Source organism: Olea europaea, chromosome 22 (genome assembly GCF_002742605.1).
Source record: "Olea europaea var. sylvestris chromosome 22, O_europaea_v1, whole genome shotgun sequence".
In the NCBI taxonomy this organism is placed as follows: Eukaryota; Viridiplantae; Streptophyta; class Magnoliopsida; order Lamiales; family Oleaceae; genus Olea; species Olea europaea.
In genome coordinates this window covers 8,582,315-8,603,035 of record NC_036258.1, presented here as the reverse complement: position 1 = coordinate 8,603,035, position 20,721 = coordinate 8,582,315, and the positions used below count along the sequence as shown (strand labels likewise).

Below are 20,721 nucleotides of genomic sequence, written 5' to 3'. Positions count from 1 at the left end.
ATGACACATCGTTCTCCACTATGTCATACTTCGAAAGTCATGGATTTGTGTAAGTTCATATCTTGGTGTTTTGCTTTTACACATTGGAGCAAAAGGCTTGGGATGGCTCAAGTTGGACATGACTCGGTCTTGTCACTAGTTGGGTCGAGCCTAGTTTGCCATTGTTTTGTTCAATCCGTCACTGCGAGGTGTTCAAGGTGACCTGAGCGAGGATCCTTGAGAGAATCCACTGTAGAAACCGTATAAAGGTTGGATATTATGGGCGGTCTGGTCTTATATTAAGGTACATGTACAACAACATTATTTTCTTGTTTTTTCCAATTATGTCTGCATGTTTTCTAGAGAATATATTAGTTAAACTTCGAATCCAACTATTTAGACTTTTAAATGAATTCTTTCAATATGATATGAGTAGAATCAAGTTGTGTTGAAGATTTGAAATTCAATAGCAAAATGAACGTTCAAGACTTCCAAAAATCTTTGCACACTGTTTCTTAAAATGTAAGCAATATTTGTTCGATGAGGATAGTATCCATTGCACTATACTAGTGCAAATGCTTTATGAGTGTGGTAAAATATATATGCACTTTGTGATGTTGTACATGAGATTCTAAACTTATTGACTTGTTATAATCGGTTCATACGTCTATTTGTCAATCGTCAAATGCATGTGCATTTGGTAAGTGCATTATGAGTTTCTCAAGTAATGCCCCAGTTTCAATAGAAAATCATACTATGTTTGAAAATATAAAATGATTAAACAACTCATGCTTTGATGTGTAAATACACGTGGTTACATATAAATGTATTGTGATGTGAGGCTTATGGTGACCCGAACCAAAAAAAACGCTCATAAGATACGAAGTTGAATTTATTTATTTATTTTTAAAGCTCCTACTCTTCTAAACTCGTTAAGTTTTTTCAACTATATTTCGTTGGCCAATAGTTAGGTTGTACAAGCCATCCAAATTTTGTATTTTATTTTTATTTTTATATTACTAAATATTCCACCAACATGGTAGTTTGATTAAGGCATTTTGAACGTTGAAGAGGTCTTCAACATTAGCAACTTGTTTCCAAAACGATAAAATTCTAAAAAAGATTAGTCAATAATAGGTCTGATTTTACGTAGTCAATTATATTTAAGATAATAAACATTCGAGCTTTCATGGTTGAAGAAAAAAAAAAAATTGAAACAATAGTAAAGAGAGTTTGTCCAAATAAATGTATTTGTCAATTTTCATTAGTGCTGGTTGAGTTTGGATCATGCAAAGGGCTGTCCTTGTAACGTCCACTTGTTTTTATGAAAGCATAATTTTGGTCATATTTCATTATATTTTCAAGGCCACACATTTTTGGGTAATTAATGAATTTCGAGAGTGGCTTGTCTTGGAGGCTCTTCGAGAAAGGATTTACCATCATAACTTTTTCTCCTGATGTATATGGAAAAAATTGTCATTTATCACGAATTGAACTCAAACCAACGTTTCTGAGCAACTAGTTAAAAAAACTTTGACTTGAGCATTTACAATTGCTTGAGGCACAATAAAATCTCGAACCATAAATTTTATTCGCCTTTTGCATTATTTTCGTTTTAAATTTCAATTTTATTAATTCCAGACAATTAATTAAGCCCCTTTTTGGGTTTCATTAAAAATAAATTTGAAAAAAAAAGTAATTGGAAATTGAATTTGAAGAATGTTTGATTAAAATAAAAAAGAGATATTTACGATTTACACGTAATATTATTTTATTAGAGAATACGTGATTGAAAATAAAAAAAAAAAAAGATTTTTTCCCCCTAAAATAACTGTTTGGGGGCTAAATTCAACCATTTAATCATCCAAAAAGGCGTTATCTAGGATAACTTATTTTCATATTTTTGTGAAATAACAGCCCATTAACTGAGAGACACGTATCCGACCAACTTTTTCCCGTCCCGGTGGAGTCCCATTTTCCCTTTTGGCCAAGTGAAAGAGCATAATTAAAATTCGCAATGTGAGGAAAGTGTGAGTGTTCGATTTTTGAGATATGCGACTGGATTTTTTGTGGGCACTAGTATACGGACAAACTCTTATTTCTTGACCTGTTGAAACACATCCCGCGATTTACCTCCATCACAAAACTCTAATGACGGAGTGGTGGGGAACCTTCAAAATTGGCGTTCAATCTTTTTAAAAAATTAAAATTCTTGGAATGTATTGTCACCTGCCCAATCAAGTGGGACCCATACACGACACTCACTAACCTTCAAAATTTATTTTTCATATTTCTAAATCAATTTTATATTTTTTGTTTATAATTTCATTTTGCGATCTGCTCAATTATACATATTTCTTGTATTCTTGATTATTATTCTTTAATTTACTCTCAGTGACGCAAAGATTTTATCGAGCTAAAGCGGTTGAAGGTCCAACTCGTCTCTCAATTCGATGAATAAAATTACTTTACTTTCAAATAATTTTAATTAACAGTTATAAAATAACATGAAACTTATTTAAAAATAGAATTACTTCTACTAGCAATTTTATTTTATTCAATATAAGTAAATAAAAATAATATATAATAATTCCCACCAATTTTCATTTTCCACAAATATTCATTTCTTAAAAAATCTTATATAAATGTTAAAGAACTCAAAGTATTTCATTTTTATTTTATTAAAAATAACTTTTTAATTTGAAGAATTAAATTTCTTTTTAGGCCCCGTTTGGTACCCATTTTTTTTAAAATGTATTTTTCTCTCTATTCTTTTTAACAACACATTCTTTATTAAAATAATATTATACGTAAATAAAATTTTTTCCTTATTTTTCAACCACACATGTCCCATCATTTTACTATTTTAAAATGAATTTTTACATGAAAATGAGTCCCAAACACCTTCTAATAAATAAGAGTTGTATTTAACCCTATTTGTATTTTTCATTAAAATAATATTACACGTAAATCAATTTTTTTTCTTTTAATCACACGTTCTCCTTCAATCACTACATTTTTTTTTTCACTCAAACAGGACCTTAATTTTGCCAGTTTTAATCAACTCAAAGTGACAAATATCTTACATGCGCCAACTGACGGGCGTGCTTAGAATTATCCAAGAGTATTTAAATAGAGTTTTGCTACACGTACATTGGGGTTGACACTCTCCTCACATTGGCGATTCCAATTTTTTTTTTTTTTTATTATTGTTGTGGGATACATCCTCTCAGGGATTCGTATATCGGAGTGTCAATCCTAGTGTACAAATAGCATTTTTCATATAAATATCACAAAAAGTAGAGGCAAACAAAGGCAGTTCAATTCTTTTGGGTACTCGCTGGTGATGGAATCCCCAAGAGCCAGTTAGAATTTACACACCGAAAACACATACTTGCGTGCATGGGCAGAGCCAATGCATGTCCAGTGCGGTGGACTTTGGTTAGAATTAATTATTATTATTATTTTTTTAACCCACTTCTAAAGTTTCAAATATCGAATATCTATAGTCTTTTTCTAATATTCGATGTCCAACTCATAGAAAGAAGTCCTATTAGACCAATTTCCTCAAAATTCAATTGACTCAAATCCATTTATTAATTTGAATCAATCCAACTCTTTGTCTTACACTGTGGCAGTTTCGATTCGCACATAATATTAAAACTCGCAAGGAAGAAGTGAAATATATAAATTACGTCGCTTTTAATTTTATCGTCCTATAATTTTATTTTTTTTAGCATTTAATGACCAAAACCTCTACATTTGACCCTAAACTAAAATCCCGGCTCTGCACTGCTTCCGTGTGTATCTATCTATGACCAACTATTATGGGCGTGTCGTAGATTTTTAATCCCACAAGAATTTGATTAAGAGCTGTTCCAATCTCATTTGCTGATTCTTTTTTGCAATTTTAGGTAAGAACTTCGATACCCTTTTGATATGTACGCAAAATTGCATTTTCTGTAATTGTAAACGGTAGATGCTATTTTTCCAATGACGACCCACGTCGATTTTTATTATCTTTTGAAGTGGTGTTGATAAAATATTCATTTGATTCTTTAAGTTAAAGAGTTTTTATATTTATAAAGGCAAGATTGAATTATATATATATTTTTCCATCTTTCTTTTTGTTTTATGTCTGCATACAATTTAATTTTATTTAAGGTTTTGTATAATTAATTTCGCTTTTAGGTCTGTCGGAATGATATGATCGTTGGAGGTTGGCATTTTTTAGTAAAGATGAGAGCTATATGCAGATTATCTTAATGTAGAATTACAGAAAATATGAGAGCTCTAATTAACAGAAATTAAATCTATCACTATGATATTTCCTCAAATACATTGGCTCCTGTGAATCCATCCAATTGTTTTAGGCGAGTTCACAAGCTACTAATCTTGAGGTCTAAGAGGGCAAATGATTAACAATTAATGATTAAACTTTTCATGTAAAATTGTCTATATTGTTATCATACTATTATATTACGACCTTAGGACATAATGCAAAAGGAATGACCACTGGTTAAATTTTTAGATGAATCTAATCACGTCCAGTCTAGTGTATGGTTCATTGTTCTGCTATTTTTTATCTTTGCGAATTGCCATAATGTTTCATTCATACCCAAGACAATCTCGCAAGACATGAAAACCAACCAAGACAATCTCATCTCATATCTCAATCAACTAACAATGGGACATCATTTATTTTGCCTCATTCTGTTGATTCTGAACTCCCTCGATCCACAGCATCAAGTCATTATAACAAGGAAGATAACAACCCCTCTTGGTGTAAAGATTCACTGCCTGATTTTCTTGATTATCCTTTAAGTACCTCTGTCCAGAATAATAAACTAGAAAGGATTACCTGCAAAGGTATTGCCATTCCATCTGAGGATCTTACTAAGCATGATGATTGCAGGAATGGGCTAACCAGCTTCTCACTGATAATGGTGCTTTGACTTCTGACTGGAATGAGCTTCTTGCTGATGCAAGTAGTGCAGATCCAGAACCAAAGGTTGATGCTATTTTCTTTATGCATCCACTGTTCCTTCTTACATATTTTTTTGGTGTACAATAGAGAAAATGAAAATTGACTGGGTTCTTGGTCCTTGTTCTTTTAATGCAGGTACCTCATCATATGTCCATCCAATCTGTTAACAAATTTGTCAATACAGCAGCCCAATAAACAGCTCCCAGCTACACCTGGAGAAACTTGCTTGGCTGTTGCTCAGTCATCCTCTGCAAATTGTGCTCAAGACAACCAACGAATGCGTTGGACTCCAGAACTTTATGAAGCCTTTGTGGAGTCAGTCAACAAGCTTGGTGGAAGTGAAAGTAACGCTACCAGTAAATAGTCATTTTATATAAAATATTCACCAGCAATTCATATCACTTGTTCTATTATTGACCACAGGAGCCACTCCTAAGAGTGTCCTGAAGCTAATGAAAGTTGAAGGTTTGACCATCTATCACGTAAAAAGCCACCTACAGATTATGTTCCTGTGTCATGACCTTTTTCTTAACCTGCATTGCTGGATATCTCTATCTACTCAATGTGGAATCTTTTGATAAGACTCCCACTTCCAATAAGATTTGCTCATACAAGGTTCTAGAGTGTTCCACTGGTTGGTTAGCAAAAGGGTAAAAGGGGGAATAGAAATATTGTAGAATAGCTGTAAATGTAACAGTGGGGAGCTGGGGGATTTAGTCAAGTGATTAGTTGAGAAAAGAGTGGAGAGTACCAAGGCATCTCGAATAGCTAGGAAATTATCTTTTCAATTCTTTCATTTCATCAATTCATATACAATTGTTTTACATTCCCCAATTCAGTGCATAGAGATATTTTACAAAATACAGCTTCAGTTCTCTTCAAGCAGATGCCCAGCCTTCGGTAGCCGAGAGTTTCAATCTGCAACTTTCAGTTCTACGGTAACAATCAAGGATCTTATCATCTTTTTCCTGAACTGCAGAAATATCATACAGCTAGATACAAACCAGAGATAACAGAAGGTGTGCATTTGCAATAATTTTCATGTTTCGATTTATTTAGTTTCATATTGCAGTTGGTGCTCTAATATTCAGAAACAACTCCATTTTATGTGCTGAAGTTAATAACTCTTACTCCAGTAATTAATGCCACTCTGTGTAAATGCCTTTTGTAGTTCTATCTATTAGAATTGTGATTATGACAAATTTCGATACATATACAATTTATCTATCTATACATATACCCACTGACACACCCACATACATATATTGTAATATAATAAACTAGATTGTCAGGTACTTAAATATTAAAGTTAGAATTGAGTATATTACAGCAATTCATATTTTTATGTTGCTACATTACTAAAAAAGTATGTTTGCGACACAATTTTAATTCAAAAGTCTTTCCTTCATAACTCTTGAACTTTAATACATCACACTGTTTCACTTAGCTTAATTATGAACAGAACTTCTTCAATGATATCTCTGGTTCATGATTGTCATTGGCTTTTTGATGATAATCTTTAATTCATATTTTTGTTTTATGTTATGATAAATATGAAGAACGATCTTTGCGTCACTTAGGAAACATTTTTTTTTTCGTTTGTTTGCAGAATCTTCAGAAAAAAACCGGCCTCTATCGAAGATCTATCTACTCTAGATGTGAAAACGTAAGTTACTTCTTTTACTTAAATTCATGCCTTATAGTTGATGTAATTTTTGGAGTTCAATAATCATTTGTATCTATCTGATCCTCTGGGCATGATATTTAATATTTTCAATGTTACTCTTAGTTTATATATGTTCCTTTTAATTGGTTTCTTCCGATTTTCTAGTTTTGCACGTGTGTGTAGGATGATGAGCCTCCTTTCTTACACTCAACTTCTTTTAATTTTTTGAATGGAGATGTGCCTGTTTCTTCTTTCTATTGTGTGATTATTTTCCTTGCCTAGTGCAACCAGTGACTAGACAATTTGACAACTACGCATTTGCTCTATTGTCTTCTCCCAGTTGTTCTTGTAGAATAACATGGATGATTGGTAAACATTAATTTCTATTAGAAATTGTCAAGAGAATAGGATTAGAAGACCATCAATTTCTAAATGAGATTGAAGGAGGATGGTGATGATCTATGACCGTGAAATAGAATTAGACATATTTATAATGTATATTGTTAGTAAACTATGGATGTCTGTTGTGCTAAAGTTACATAGTATTCACAAACACGTCGGCAGCTGGAAGATTAATGAGTGACTCGTGTGTGTGGACAATCTGGAACTAGCAAATATATTGTGGTTTCAACAAGAATTGTGCAACTTGTCAAATTTTGGAAGTTAAATATCTTAGAAAAGTTGCAATGATGGATGCAATTATAACTGAGATCAGTTTCCATTTAGTTTTCCATCCCTCTATGTTTTATTGCTGATTGTGTGCACTTTGGTTTTCGAATAGGGGCATTGAGATCACTGAAGCATTGATAATGCAAATGGAAGTTCAAAAGCGGCTTCATGAGCAGCTTGAGGTATGAATTCGCACGGCATATTGGTTTTAAATTGAAAGTGGCATATAATATAGGTTAAACCCATATTAGGTTCCTAAGTTGTATGTGTCTGATGTTTAATATTTAATGCTTCTTGCAGCAATAGAGAAATATATACTAATGCAGTCTTGTATTATTGCTATGTTTGACAATTTGCTGAGAGATCTTGTTCTTGTGGATAATATCGTAGTAAAATATCTTTCACGGGTGGCACAGTTTCTGTCTTGTTTGATAAGTTCCATAGTGTCATTATTGAGGTCCCATGAATCGAGAGAATCATAGGATGATAAGTCGTTCTTCCCCCTTACAAGAGCCTCTGCTTCTGTTCTCTTAGATGATACAGTGTTCAGTGCAAATGGAAGTGAACTGAAAGGGAGAATATGAAGAAGGAAAATAAAGGCTATTCTTAATCCTTCCATGCTTACTTGTCTGGGTTTCATTACCCTTTTCCCCCTTCTTCTTTTATAAGAGCATAGAAAAAGATGATGTGACAAATATGTTGGCAAGTCAATGGAAATAAATTGAAAGAAAGAAAAAGGAAAACTAGAATGCAAATTGTGTTTTGTGCTTGTGTATCCGTGTATTTTGCTTCAATTTGGGGGTAAACCTTTGATGTTGATGTTTGAATGCACATAATGAGATATCAAAGCAACAATCTAAAGTCTTAAAATCATAATTTTTAAAAAATTTCCATAATTTTCACTTTAGTCCTTAAAATTTCTTGAATTTGCTAAATTACTCAAAACTCGATTTTTCTCCAGTAATAATTTATTAGTATTATTATTTCATAGTCTAATAATATATTCTCAACCAACATATTAATTTGCACTTAGGCTCCCAAACTCTCTAAAATCATGTTAATAGACTCAAAAGCTTCTTAAGTTGCCATATATGCTACTTATCATATTTGTAAAATTTTGGGGTTTTACAATATACTTCTAAATCATTGCATCTTGGCCAATTACTTCATAATGATGTAGAAGTGGACCATATGTGAGAGAATTAATAAACGGTACGAGGTATTCAAGGTCTTTGTTTATTTTCTTTTTCATGATAAATTTTGTGCTCCAGTTTTAGAAATTGTTTTTTGTGTATAGGCTTTTCTTTATTTTCTTGGTAAAACAGAAAGTCTATATATACACATATTCACCATATGCAAGAAATTGCATTTTCTTAGAGAAATTGCTTCATCCTTTTTTGACGTGTACGTTTCCTTTCATTCATTTTAATGATCTACATATGTTGGAAATTATTTCACTAAAAAGCAACTCTTCCTTGCTGTGTGAAGCTGTGTCATCATTAGGATGAATTCTTATGGGCGTTGGCTTGTGTTCTCAAATTTCAGCTTATAAGTAACTTAAATTGTTACTTTGACTGTCATAAACATAAAAATGAAGCCTCTTTATACATATGAAAGAAAAAGATGATGTGACAAATGTGCACGCAAGTTAATGAAAACAAATAGAAAGAGAAAAAGGAAGCCTCATTTTTCTGTTTGATATGTATATTTGATCAACAATTATGTTCGCTTAAATTAGGTGAAACTCGGAAGACTAGAATGCAAATTGTTGTCAACAGTTTTCGGATTTGAATGTGTGATGAGAAAGTAGACTATCACATGAATCTCCATCATACTTTGAGATATTCGTTCCAAGACGAATGTTAAAAAATATACTATATCTTATTGGGCTTAATGTTTAGCCCTTTTGTGGTTGATATTAATGCCTTCTAAGGGATTCAGTTCTGGAAGATACAAAGGAGAGAAAATTCTTGGACTTGATAGTTGAAGACAACATAATAGAAAACTAATTCAATAAAAACATCAAGAAAAGATGTGTGGAAATTAATGATATGTGAAAAGGAAAGCTACTTGAATGCAAAGAATAAACTGCAGCGAATATTTATATAATATTTACATCCATGTCGTTGACCCACAATTTGTTGGATTCATGATTTAAACTAGGGATATTTTCATAAATGTCACTAAATTTGAAAATGCACAAAAAAATAAAAAAAATTCATATTCACTAAAGATGGTAAAAAATGTCACTTTTTTGGCGTGAAAGGTCCATATTATCCTTAGTGATACGTTTTTAGGAGCATTTAATGCTTGATTTGAATGTCGTTAATGTTGTGATGTGATAATTTGTTTTGTATATTATAAATTTTAGAGATATGATTATTATATTGGGTAATATGAATTTTGGTAAAAGAAAAAAGAATTTAAAAAGTTTAAAAAAAAACACGTAATTTCTTACCATTTACAAATCCTCACTTCTTATTCATTTTCTTCATTCCATCATCAAGAAAATATTATTATTGGATTCATTATCCATTTTTCAGAGGTTAGCTATTATAAATTATTTCTATTTTCATCTTATAGCTTACTATTTTAAATGTGAAATAGAACATGGTCATATTTATTTGAAATTTTTGAAACTCTTAATTGATTTGTTTGACTCTTGATATATTTTTGAAGGGAAAAGATATCAACATCCTTTAGAAAATGTGAAGGATTCCATTATTAATGAAGTATTAAGTTGTTCCTTATTTACTTTTGGGAAGATATTGTGCTATTGTAGTTGAGAATTTATTATCACTATTAATGTTTTGAATAATTTCTTTCAAGGTACCAAATACATTTTATCAAGCTTCCTGATAGTTCCAACAGTACAACTATCGAATTCAGCATTTTGAAACCGTCATATTAGACATCTCAAATGTCGAATTTGATATTTAGAAACTGTCGGGACATGCATTTCACATTTTGTTATTGAATAGATTTAAATATTCAAAAGTGTTACTTTCATGCTATTAAATGTCGACATATTGATTGTGTAGAGTTCTTACCGTTGCAATCTCAACTTTCAAGTATTAGTAATCATTTGAGATTTATCGTGTCGCATGAGGGAAAAGTTTGTTTATGTGGATAACGAATGGAAGTGGAGAGTGGACAAAATCACTTTTATTTTAGTTCCAACAAGTATTACCCTATTTACTTGTTATGGTAGAGTTGACCATAACTGGTCCACGTGTTCCAACCTCATTCTAACACAACTCATGTAAATAAGCTTGATGTCTGAAAGTAGTTGAAGTTGTATTTTAAATGTTCCCTCGATAGCATTGTATATTCTGAAATTATATTATCATTTTTATTTTATTATTGTTTGCAAACATTAGTTGTGTTTAAGTTCACAAACAAAATAATTATCTAGACAAAAATTGCATACCATCTCGTCGAAAGGTTTCTATCATTCTCAACAGATGGTTGTAAAGTAGAAAATTTGACTATAAAAAAGATGTATAAGGGACATGATATTCCCTAGCACATTCTCAACTTACATTATTATTAACATTTTATTATCGTTTGCAGACATTGCATAACATCCTGATAGTTAAATTATCGATCCCGATAGAAGGTTTATGTCATTCTCGATAGTTGGTTGCGAAGCAGAAAATGTAACTAGAAATAAGATGCATAAGTGATAAGCTGTTATAGAACATCTGATAAATACGTTACCATATTTATTCCTGTCAAAACTATAATATATAACTCAACAATTTTTCTTGTGCTAATCGAACAATCCAACAAGTATGAAAAATAAGAAATGATAAAACCAGGGGCGGAGCCCCATTAGGCCCAGCCCGCACTGAACTTTTGGGCTCCATTAGGCCCAAATTTTTTTTTTGTTAAAGCCCTATTAAGCGATTTTGCCCAAGCCCCAGCCCATTTGCCTCAGCCCATTACCCGTACCTACTACCCAGACCCGATTTCATTCCAAATTTCCAATCAAACCGTATTCCTTCAAATCACAAATCACAAATCACAAATCAAAACAAAACCAAACCCTTCTTCCTTCTTCGCCTCTATCTTTGCCGTCGAGTGTCGACCGGCCGCCGAATCGCCGACCCTTGCTGCACAGCCTGCACTCCAACTCGCCAGACGCCGGCTTCTAGACTGTAGTTCCCGTCCAGTCCACAGTCCACCGCCAAGTGCCAACTGCCGCGACCGCGAAGAAGAAGTCCGAAACTGGAGAACAGGAGAAGCCCGATTGCCCGAAGCTGCCGGAGCCTAAAAGAACGAAGAAGCTGTACAATAAAAAGATAAAGGCGAACTGGCGAAGCCCAACCCGCTGCGAAGTAAGTTTGGAGTTTAATGTGGATTTTCAGTTCCTTGATCAGTTGAATCGTTGATTGAAGTTTAATGTGGATTTTCACTATCTATATGACTATATTTGTCAATTGTCATTACTTTCTTTCTGCTGATTTTTGATTGTGAGAATTGAGAAATGATTCTGTATTTCTGTTGACTGTTGAGACTTGAGAGGTTATGGCCGGTTTTCATTATTTTATAGCTCTGTTTTAATCTTGATGGGGGTAGAATCGGTAGAAATAGAATGGTAGATTGCTTGGTTTGGTATTGGTAAAATCAAAATGAAGCACTAGCTTATGGGAAATGAAACAATGAATACAATTTGTGGCTTCAATATGTGCAAGTGTGCAACTGAAAGATGTTTATATGTATCATGTGTGCAGTATGCTGATGCTCAACTGAAATTGTGAATTGGATTGTGAAATAGTGTAAAATGTAAATTGCATTGTGAAATTGCGAATTGGAAAGTAAATTGATATTGTGAAATTGGATTGATAATGTGAAATTGTGAATTGGATTATGAAATGTGAATTGCACTTGCGAATTGAAATTTTGAAATTGTGAAGTTATGATCCTTTTTGTTATATTATTCTCACTCACTTCAAGTAATAATTGGATATCAAATGTTTAAATCCAGATATCAAATGAATAGATACTTTTAGCGAAAAAGGAACGTAGATAGTGTTGGTGACGGGGCATCGAATAATGTGGATGTTGATGAGGGGGTATCGAATAATGTGGAGTTTGATGTCACAAAACTTCCAACTGATCCTGGTCTAAGGATACCCATTTTGAATTACAATGCTAACATCCGAGATGAAGTTCGAAGAGCATATATGTTAAAGGGTCCTTGTCAGCCCCAAAATCATGACTTTCCAAAACGACAATTTGGAGTAACAATTAGACGATTCAATCATTCGTGGTTTAAAGAGTTCGGTAGTTGGTTGGAGTACAGTGTAGAGAAGGATGCTGCTTATTGTTTGTATTGTTATCTTTTCAGAACAAGTTCTGGAAAGCAAGGTAGAGGTGAGTCTTTTGTTGGCGAAGGTTTTACATATTGGAAAGATAAAAAAAGGCTTCATACTCATGTTGGACTTCATGATAGTGCACATAATCAAGCTCGCATTAAGTGTGAAGTGTTGATGAATCAAGAGCAACACATTCAATCAGTTTTCTACAAACAGTCAGAACAAGCAAGAAATGCATATGTCACATGCCTTAATGCATCCATTGATTGTGTTCGAGTTCTTTTGCGACAAGGGCACTCATTTCGAGGTCATGATGAATCTGAGGATTCTTCCAATCCAGGTAACTTCTTAGTGCAATTGCAATTTTTGGCTGCTCATAATGAAGCTATCAATGCCGTTACATTGGGAAATGCTCCTTACAATTGCAAATTGACATCACCTGATGTTCAAAAGGATATAGTAAATGCTTGTGCTATTGAAACGATCAATGTTATTATCAAAGATGTTGGCGACTCACTATTTTCTATTCTAGTTGATGAATCTTGTGATGTGTCAATGAAGGAGCAAATGTCTATTGTTTTACGTTATGTAGACAATAGTGGGCATGTCAATGAACGCTTCATAGGGATTGAACATGTTACAAGTACCACGGCTCTATCACTTAAGACTGCAATTGATAAGGTATTTTCTAGATATAACTTGAGTATGTCTAGATTGAGAGGACAAGGTTATGATGGAGCAAGTAATATGCAAGGTAAGTTTAATGGTCTGAAAACACTCATTTTGAAGGAGAGTCCATGTGCCTTTTACATTCACTGTTTTGCTCATCAACTCCAACTTGCGCTTGTGGCTGTAGCAAAGAAGAACATCCCTATTACTAATTTCTTTCGTGTGGTTGGGAACGTGATAAATACTGTTGGAGCATCTTCCAAGCGTTGTGATCTTTTTCGAGAAAAACAATTAGACTTTATTGTTGAGGCATTGGAAAAAGGTGAGATTTTAAGTGGACGGGGACTTAATCAAGAAACAACCCTTCAGCGCTCTGGTGATACACGATGGAGTTCACATTATAATTCTTTGGTCAGCTTACTTGCCATGTTCTCTTCTGTTTTAGATGTACTTGCAGTGATTGTTGAAGATGAATCTTGTTCTTGTGATCAAAGATCCGATGCAACAAATTTATTGGAGTTGATACAAAGATTTGATTTTGCATTTAATCTACAGTTGATGAGAAGTGTGTTGGCGATGTCAAATGAACTGTCAAAAGCATTGCAAAGAAAAGATCAAGATATTGTGAATGCAATGCAATTGGTGAGATTGTGCAAACGAAGACTCCAAATAATGAGAGATGAAGGGTGGGACTCCTTTTTTGAAGAAGTATGTTCTTTTTGTCAACAACATTACATTCATGTACCCAATATGGATGATATGTTTGTACGCCTTGCAATTCGTGGTCGCCCTCAGCGTAATTCTCCAGAAATTACAAATTTACATCATTATCGAGTAGATTTGTTCTACTCTGTCATCGATTTACAATTTCAAGAATTGAATGATCGTTTCTCGGAGGTAAATACAGAGTTACTCCTTTGTGTAGCTTGTTTATGCCCACAAGATTCATTTTCTTCTTTTGACAAGAAAAGCTTAATTAAACTTGCTGAGCTTTATCTATTAGATTTCTCTGCAGTAGATGGCATTGTACTTAGTGATCAACTTGAGACTTATATTTTGGATATGCGCTCTAACAAAGAGTTTGAAGGGTTGAATGGCCTTGGTGATCTTGCGGAGAAGTTGGTTTTGACAAAGAAAGATAAGGTATATCCATTGGTTTACAGACTTTTGACTTTAGCATTGATTTTACCGGTTGCTACCGCTACTGTGGAGAGAGTTTTTTCTGCAATGAACATCGTAAAGAATAGATTGTGCAATCGGATGGGTGATCAGTGGATGAATGATAGCACTATTATTTATGTAGAGAGAGATATATTTTTGAAACTCGATAATGAAGTTATTGTACGACGATATCAAAATATGAAAACTCGCAAGGAACAAATTTAATATATAAATTATGTCGTTTTTAGTGTTGTTGTAATATTGTTTTAATTTTTTATCATCATTAAATCTATGACCAAAACCTCGAAGTTCGGCATCGAAAAATGATGCCCGCACTGAACATAAATCCTGGCTCCGCCCCTGGATAAAACGTGTAACCACGTGTGGATGCAACCACCAAATCATGTTTATAACCACATTCTTGGAGGGAAGCAAAATGAGGTCATTTAGTACATTGTCACAAATCAATTCTAAAGTAGTATTAACAAATTTCATCTCACTATTTCTTTTTCCGTTCCTTGGTGTATGGAGTCCTAGTAGATGTTGCAGGAAATTGAATGTGTGTTGATAACTGCCTCTTTGTGCTATTAGCATCATTGCTTTCGATGGGTATGTTGGCCGTCTCCATCATGCTACAAGCTGAGGGAAGATTCTCGTTGTCCAAGCATGAAACTTTGGGCTATATGGCTCCATCTATTTGAAAACAAAATTTGTAATACTAACCAACATGAGTTCATTATTTCTAGTTTGCAAACTATGAAATGAGGTGAGAGTATTTAAAATCTTGAATTTCTCATAATTAACGTACGTATTGTTCATCTCTTGGTTTTCACTAGGCAATGGACCCTCATGATTATCCGAGCACGGGTTGATACCTTCTCCATCTAATTGAAAACAACAATTACAATACTAATGGACATGAATTCAATATTTCTAGTTTGCATATTACGAAATGAGATGAATATATTTAAAATTTTGAATTCTTCAAATGTTAGTGGGAAATACACGTCAAAGAAAGCACAAAAAAAGACAAACTATAATGTTCGAGAAATACTGCCTCAAATTATCAAGAATGATAGTTCATATCGAAAGATGACTCATCTGTCGAGAATAAATGAAACGAACTGTCAGGAACGACAGTTTATTGCGACTAATGGGTCACATAACTGATCTACCGAGAAATTCTCGTGTGTCAAGAATTCATAACTGTACAGACTTTAATTTTAACAAATTAAATAGTTCGCTTAGAATATTCGATACCCATGCCCAACGTAGAAAAATATAATAAATAAGTTAGGCTGAAATGATAAGTATAATACAACAATCAACTTCCATAAACCAAACAAATTTAGCAAAATATGAAGTAAAAAATTGACAGAACTTGAAATATTTTTTTAGGAAAATATAAAAAAATTCATAAATAACACCCCAAAAAATCTAGCAAAAATCAAAATCCCAAAAAACATATAAACCCCAAAAAATGGAGAAATCCAAACTACTTGTAAATGTACACTCCAGTATTCTAATTCTTCTAATTCATAAACTTTGTACGTGTTTGCATTTAGGTCCAATCTCGGGTTCAAGCTCATAAAAGTAAAATAGACTAATCTCAGTCCAAGTCATCAATACAATAGTCAAAGACCTGAAATCATGATTCTTAATTTTTTTTTCATAATTTCACTTTAGTCCTTAAATTTTTTAGAATTTTCTAAATTACCCGAAACTCGATTTTTCTCAAGTAATAATCTCTTGATATTATTATTCATAGTCTAATCATATAAACTAATGGGATGCTTATTCTAATTTGCCTTAGGCCCCTGAACTTTCTAAAATTATGCTGATAGACTCAAAAGCATCTTAAGTTGCTATATATGCTACGTATCATACTTGTAAATTTTCGGGATTTACAATACACCTCCCACTCATTGCATTTCTCACAAATTACTTCACAATGATGTAGAACTGAACAATATGTGAGAGAATTAACAAACCAGTATGAGGAATTCAAGGACTGTGCCTAATTGATTATTTTCGTTTTTTGTGATAAATTTTGTGCTCGGATTTAAGAAATTGTTTTTTGAGCATAGGTTTTTCTTTATTTTCTTGGAGTAAATAGAAAGTATATACATACAAATTGACCTTATACATGCAATTGTATTTTCTTGAAACGTGAAACGCCTCATGATACTTTGGGATAGTCCTTTCAAAATGTATTTACAAAATATTTCATGTCTCAAGTTGTATTGGTCTTGCACAGTAAAGACCTTATGTAGCTCAAGTCAGTCGAAATTAGTTAGAAACACTATATGGTATTGGTTGGTAGGTGAACAACATGTGTAGATCACTTATGATTAGACAATAATATATGTCTCTTGAAGAATTTAATTAATTACAAAGATGAGTTTAGGTAGATATTAGGTTTCATTGTGCAATTAGGATTAAGTGTCAAAAAGCTATTTGAATGATAGTCTTCGGTAAATAGAGCCCCTTCCACTTTAGAATTAATTTGCCACGATCGGTCTAGTAGAATATGACACCCATCAAACTGAACAAGATCACAAATAACTTTTTGATTTGTGACAATTTTCAATTGACAAAGGTACCTTACAAATTTGAGTCAGCTGAATATGCGAACCCCTCCCAATCCATTCATTGGATGTGGATCTGAGTGTGGTTCATTTGGTAGATTCAAATGATGTACTAGCTTCTTCATGATCAGATTCTCACAACTACAACTATCTATGATCTGATTGCAAACAACATCATTGGCTTGAAAGATCTTTTCACGATAAGTTAAATCTTCCTGCTTGGATGAGCACAAGACTTTATCCACATTACATATTGAAATCTCCTTGTTCTTTTCCACAAATTTCATCCATATACTCTTCGTCTTTCTCTTCCTTATTTTTGACATCCAATTTGCTTTCTTTTACTACAAGTCTCCTGTTATTTTCTCTTTGAACTACACGCTCAGTAATCCATTTATTATTGATTGCCAGTTGTTCTTTCTGCCCATTGTTTCTAACACCCTGTAGAAACAGTTGACAAATCTCTTCAATCTGAATAGTAAGATTGTCAGTCCGTCGATTTGTTGCATCCAAATATGCCCCAGTAGCTAGTACATCACCCATCTTTATGAATCAAAGATATAGAGAAGAGAAAACTGGCTCTAATACCACCTGACGCAGGATGAAAACGTGGATAAAATAAAATTGTCTGGTTCAAAACACAAGAACGAGTGTTTGCTCGAATTTCGTTTGAACGGATGTGATACTTATTTGGAATCCATCAAATAAATATTGAAATTCACCTATAATTAAAAAATTGAAATATCTTATTAATCAAGAATCAAATAGTGAAATTGAATTATGAAAAAGTGTACAAAGCTCTTATCTAGGCAAAATTATCCCCTAATCTTACTAATATAAGGAGTCTAAAATAAGAAAACTAGTAAAATCCTAATCTAATTGAAATTTATATTCTAATCATTAAATAAACTATAGTCCTAATTAATTAAATAAAAGATAAAAATCATATCACTACTATACTTAGAAAAGATAAAGACAACTAGAAAACATAGAACTAGACAGAAGTTTCCTAGTAGAAAATAATGTTTATCTTATTTCTTTTATTTCGTAATTGGTTTCGGATTTTCTCTTGGTATTCTCCCCCATTATTCCCTTCCACTTCAAAACAACTTGACCTTTAGTTGTCATCATGATACAAAGCATTATTGAAGGAAAACTCAATGCTTAAATTTGTAATGGTCGGAAAATCTTTCCCTTCCACTTTAGAATTAATTTGCCACGATCGGTCTAGTAGAATATGACACCCATCAAACTGAACAAGATCACAAATAACTTTTTGATTTGTGACAATTTTCAATTGACAAAGGTACCTTACAAATTTGAGTCAGCTGAATATGCGAACCCCTCCCAATCCATTCATTGGATGTGGATCTGAGTGTGGTTCATTTGGTAGATTCAAATGATGTACTAGCTTCTTCATGATCAGATTCTCACAACTACAACTATCTATGATCTGATTGCAAACAACATCATTGGCTTGAAAGATCTTTTCACGATAAGTTAAATCTTCCTGCTTGGATGAGCACAAGACTTTATCCACATTACATATTGAAATCTCCTTGTTCTTTTCCACAAATTTCATCCATATACTCTTCGTCTTTCTCTTCCTTATTTTTGACATCCAATTTGCTTTCTTTTACTACAAGTCTCCTGTTATTTTCTCTTTGAACTACACGCTCAGTAATCCATTTATTATTGATTGCCAGTTGTTCTTTCTGCCCATTGTTTCTAACACCCTGTAGAAACAGTTGACAAATCTCTTCAATCTGAATAGTAAGATTGTCAGTCCGTCGATTTGTTGCATCCAAATATGCCCCAGTAGCTAGTACATCACCCATCTTTATGAATCAAAGATATAGAGAAGAGAAAACTGGCTCTAATACCACCTGACGCAGGATGAAAACGTGGATAAAATAAAATTGTCTGGTTCAAAACACAAGAACGAGTGTTTGCTCGAATTTCGTTTGAACGGATGTGATACTTATTTGGAATCCATCAAATAAATATTGAAATTCACCTATAATTAAAAAATTGAAATATCTTATTAATCAAGAATCAAATAGTGAAATTGAATTATGAAAAAGTGTACAAAGCTCTTATCTAGGCAAAATTATCCCCTAATCTTACTAATATAAGGAGTCTAAAATAAGAAAACTAGTAAAATCCTAATCTAATTGAAATTTATATTCTAATCATTAAATAAACTATAGTCCTAATTAATTAAATAAAAGATAAAAATCATATCACTACTATACTTAGAAAAGATAAAGACAACTAGAAAACATAGAACTAGACAGAAGTTTCCTAGTAGAAAATAATGTTTATCTTATTTCTTTTATTTCGTAATTGGTTTCGGATTTTCTCTTGGTATTCTCCCCCATTATTCCCTTCCACTTCAAAACAACTTGACCTTTAGTTGTCATCATGATACAAAGCATTATTGAAGGAAAACTCAATGCTTAAATTTGTAATGGTCGGAAAATCTTTCCCTTCCACTTTAGAATTAATTTGCCACGATCGGTCTAGTAGAATATGACACCCATCAAACTGAACAAGATCACAAATAACTTTTTGATTTGTGACAATTTTCAATTGACAAAGGTACCTTACAAATTTGAGTCAGCTGAATATGCGAACCCCTCCCAATCCATTCATTGGATGTGGATCTGAGTGTGGTTCATTTGGTAGATTCAAATGATGTACTAGCTTCTTCATGATCAGATTCTCACAACTACAACTATCTATGATCTGATTGCAAACAACATCATTGGCTTGAAAGATCTTTTCACGATAAGTTAAATCTTCCTGCTTGGATGAGCACAAGACTTTATCCACATTACATATTGAAATCTCCTTGTTCTTTTCCACAAATTTCATCCATATACTCTTCGTCTTTCTCTTCCTTATTTTTGACATCCAATTTGCTTTCTTTTACTACAAGTCTCCTGTTATTTTCTCTTTGAACTACACGCTCAGTAATCCATTTATTATTGATTGCCAGTTGTTCTTTCTGCCCATTGTTTCTAACACCCTGTAGAAACAGTTGACAAATCTCTTCAATCTGAATAGTAAGATTGTCAGTCCGTCGATTTGTTGCATCCAAATATGCCCCAGTAGCTAGTACATCACCCATCTTTATGAATCAAAGATATAGAGAAGAGAAAACTGGCTCTAATACCACCTGACGCAGGATGAAAACGTGGATAAAATAAAATTGTCTGGTTCAAAACACAAGAACGAGTGTTTGCTCGAATTTCGTTTGAACGGATGTGATACTTATTTGGAATCCATCAAATAAATATTGAAATTCACCTATAATTAAAAAATTGAAATATCTTATTAATCAAGAATCAAATAGTGAAATTGAATTATGAAAAAGTGTACAAAGCTCTTATCTAGGCAAAATTATCCCCTAATCTTACTAATATAAGGAGTCTAAAATAAGAAAACTAGTAAAATCCTAATCTAATTGAAATTTATATTCTAATCATTAAATAAACTATAGTCCTAATTAATTAAATAAAAGATAAAAATCATATCACTACTATACTTAGAAAAGATAAAGACAACTAGAAAACATAGAACTAGACAGAAGTTTCCTAGTAGAAAATAATGTTTATCTTATTTCTTTTATTTCGTAATTGGTTTCGGATTTTCTCTTGGTATTCTCCCCCATTATTC

General features: G+C 32.9%; 1 protein-coding gene across 1 annotated transcript; it reads left to right on the top strand.

Annotated features, from left to right (window-relative positions):
- The first annotated feature begins 12,490 nt into the window (after positions 1 to 12,490).
- LOC111371124 (zinc finger MYM-type protein 1-like) lies at positions 12,491 to 15,622 on the top strand. The gene is made up of 3 exons (XM_022993033.1): positions 12,491 to 14,555; positions 15,044 to 15,061; positions 15,390 to 15,622. Exons 1-3 carry the CDS (start codon positions 12,491 to 12,493, stop codon positions 15,620 to 15,622), a joined length of 2,316 nt encoding a protein of 771 aa, XP_022848801.1.
- The last annotated feature ends 5,099 nt before the right edge of the window (positions 15,623 to 20,721 follow it).

Bases quoted from the DNA above. Each gene is read 5' to 3' on its own strand.
- LOC111371124 (XM_022993033.1), top strand. From the start codon at position 12,491: ATGTTAAAGGGTCCTTGTCAGCCCCAAAATCATGACTTTCCAAAACGA.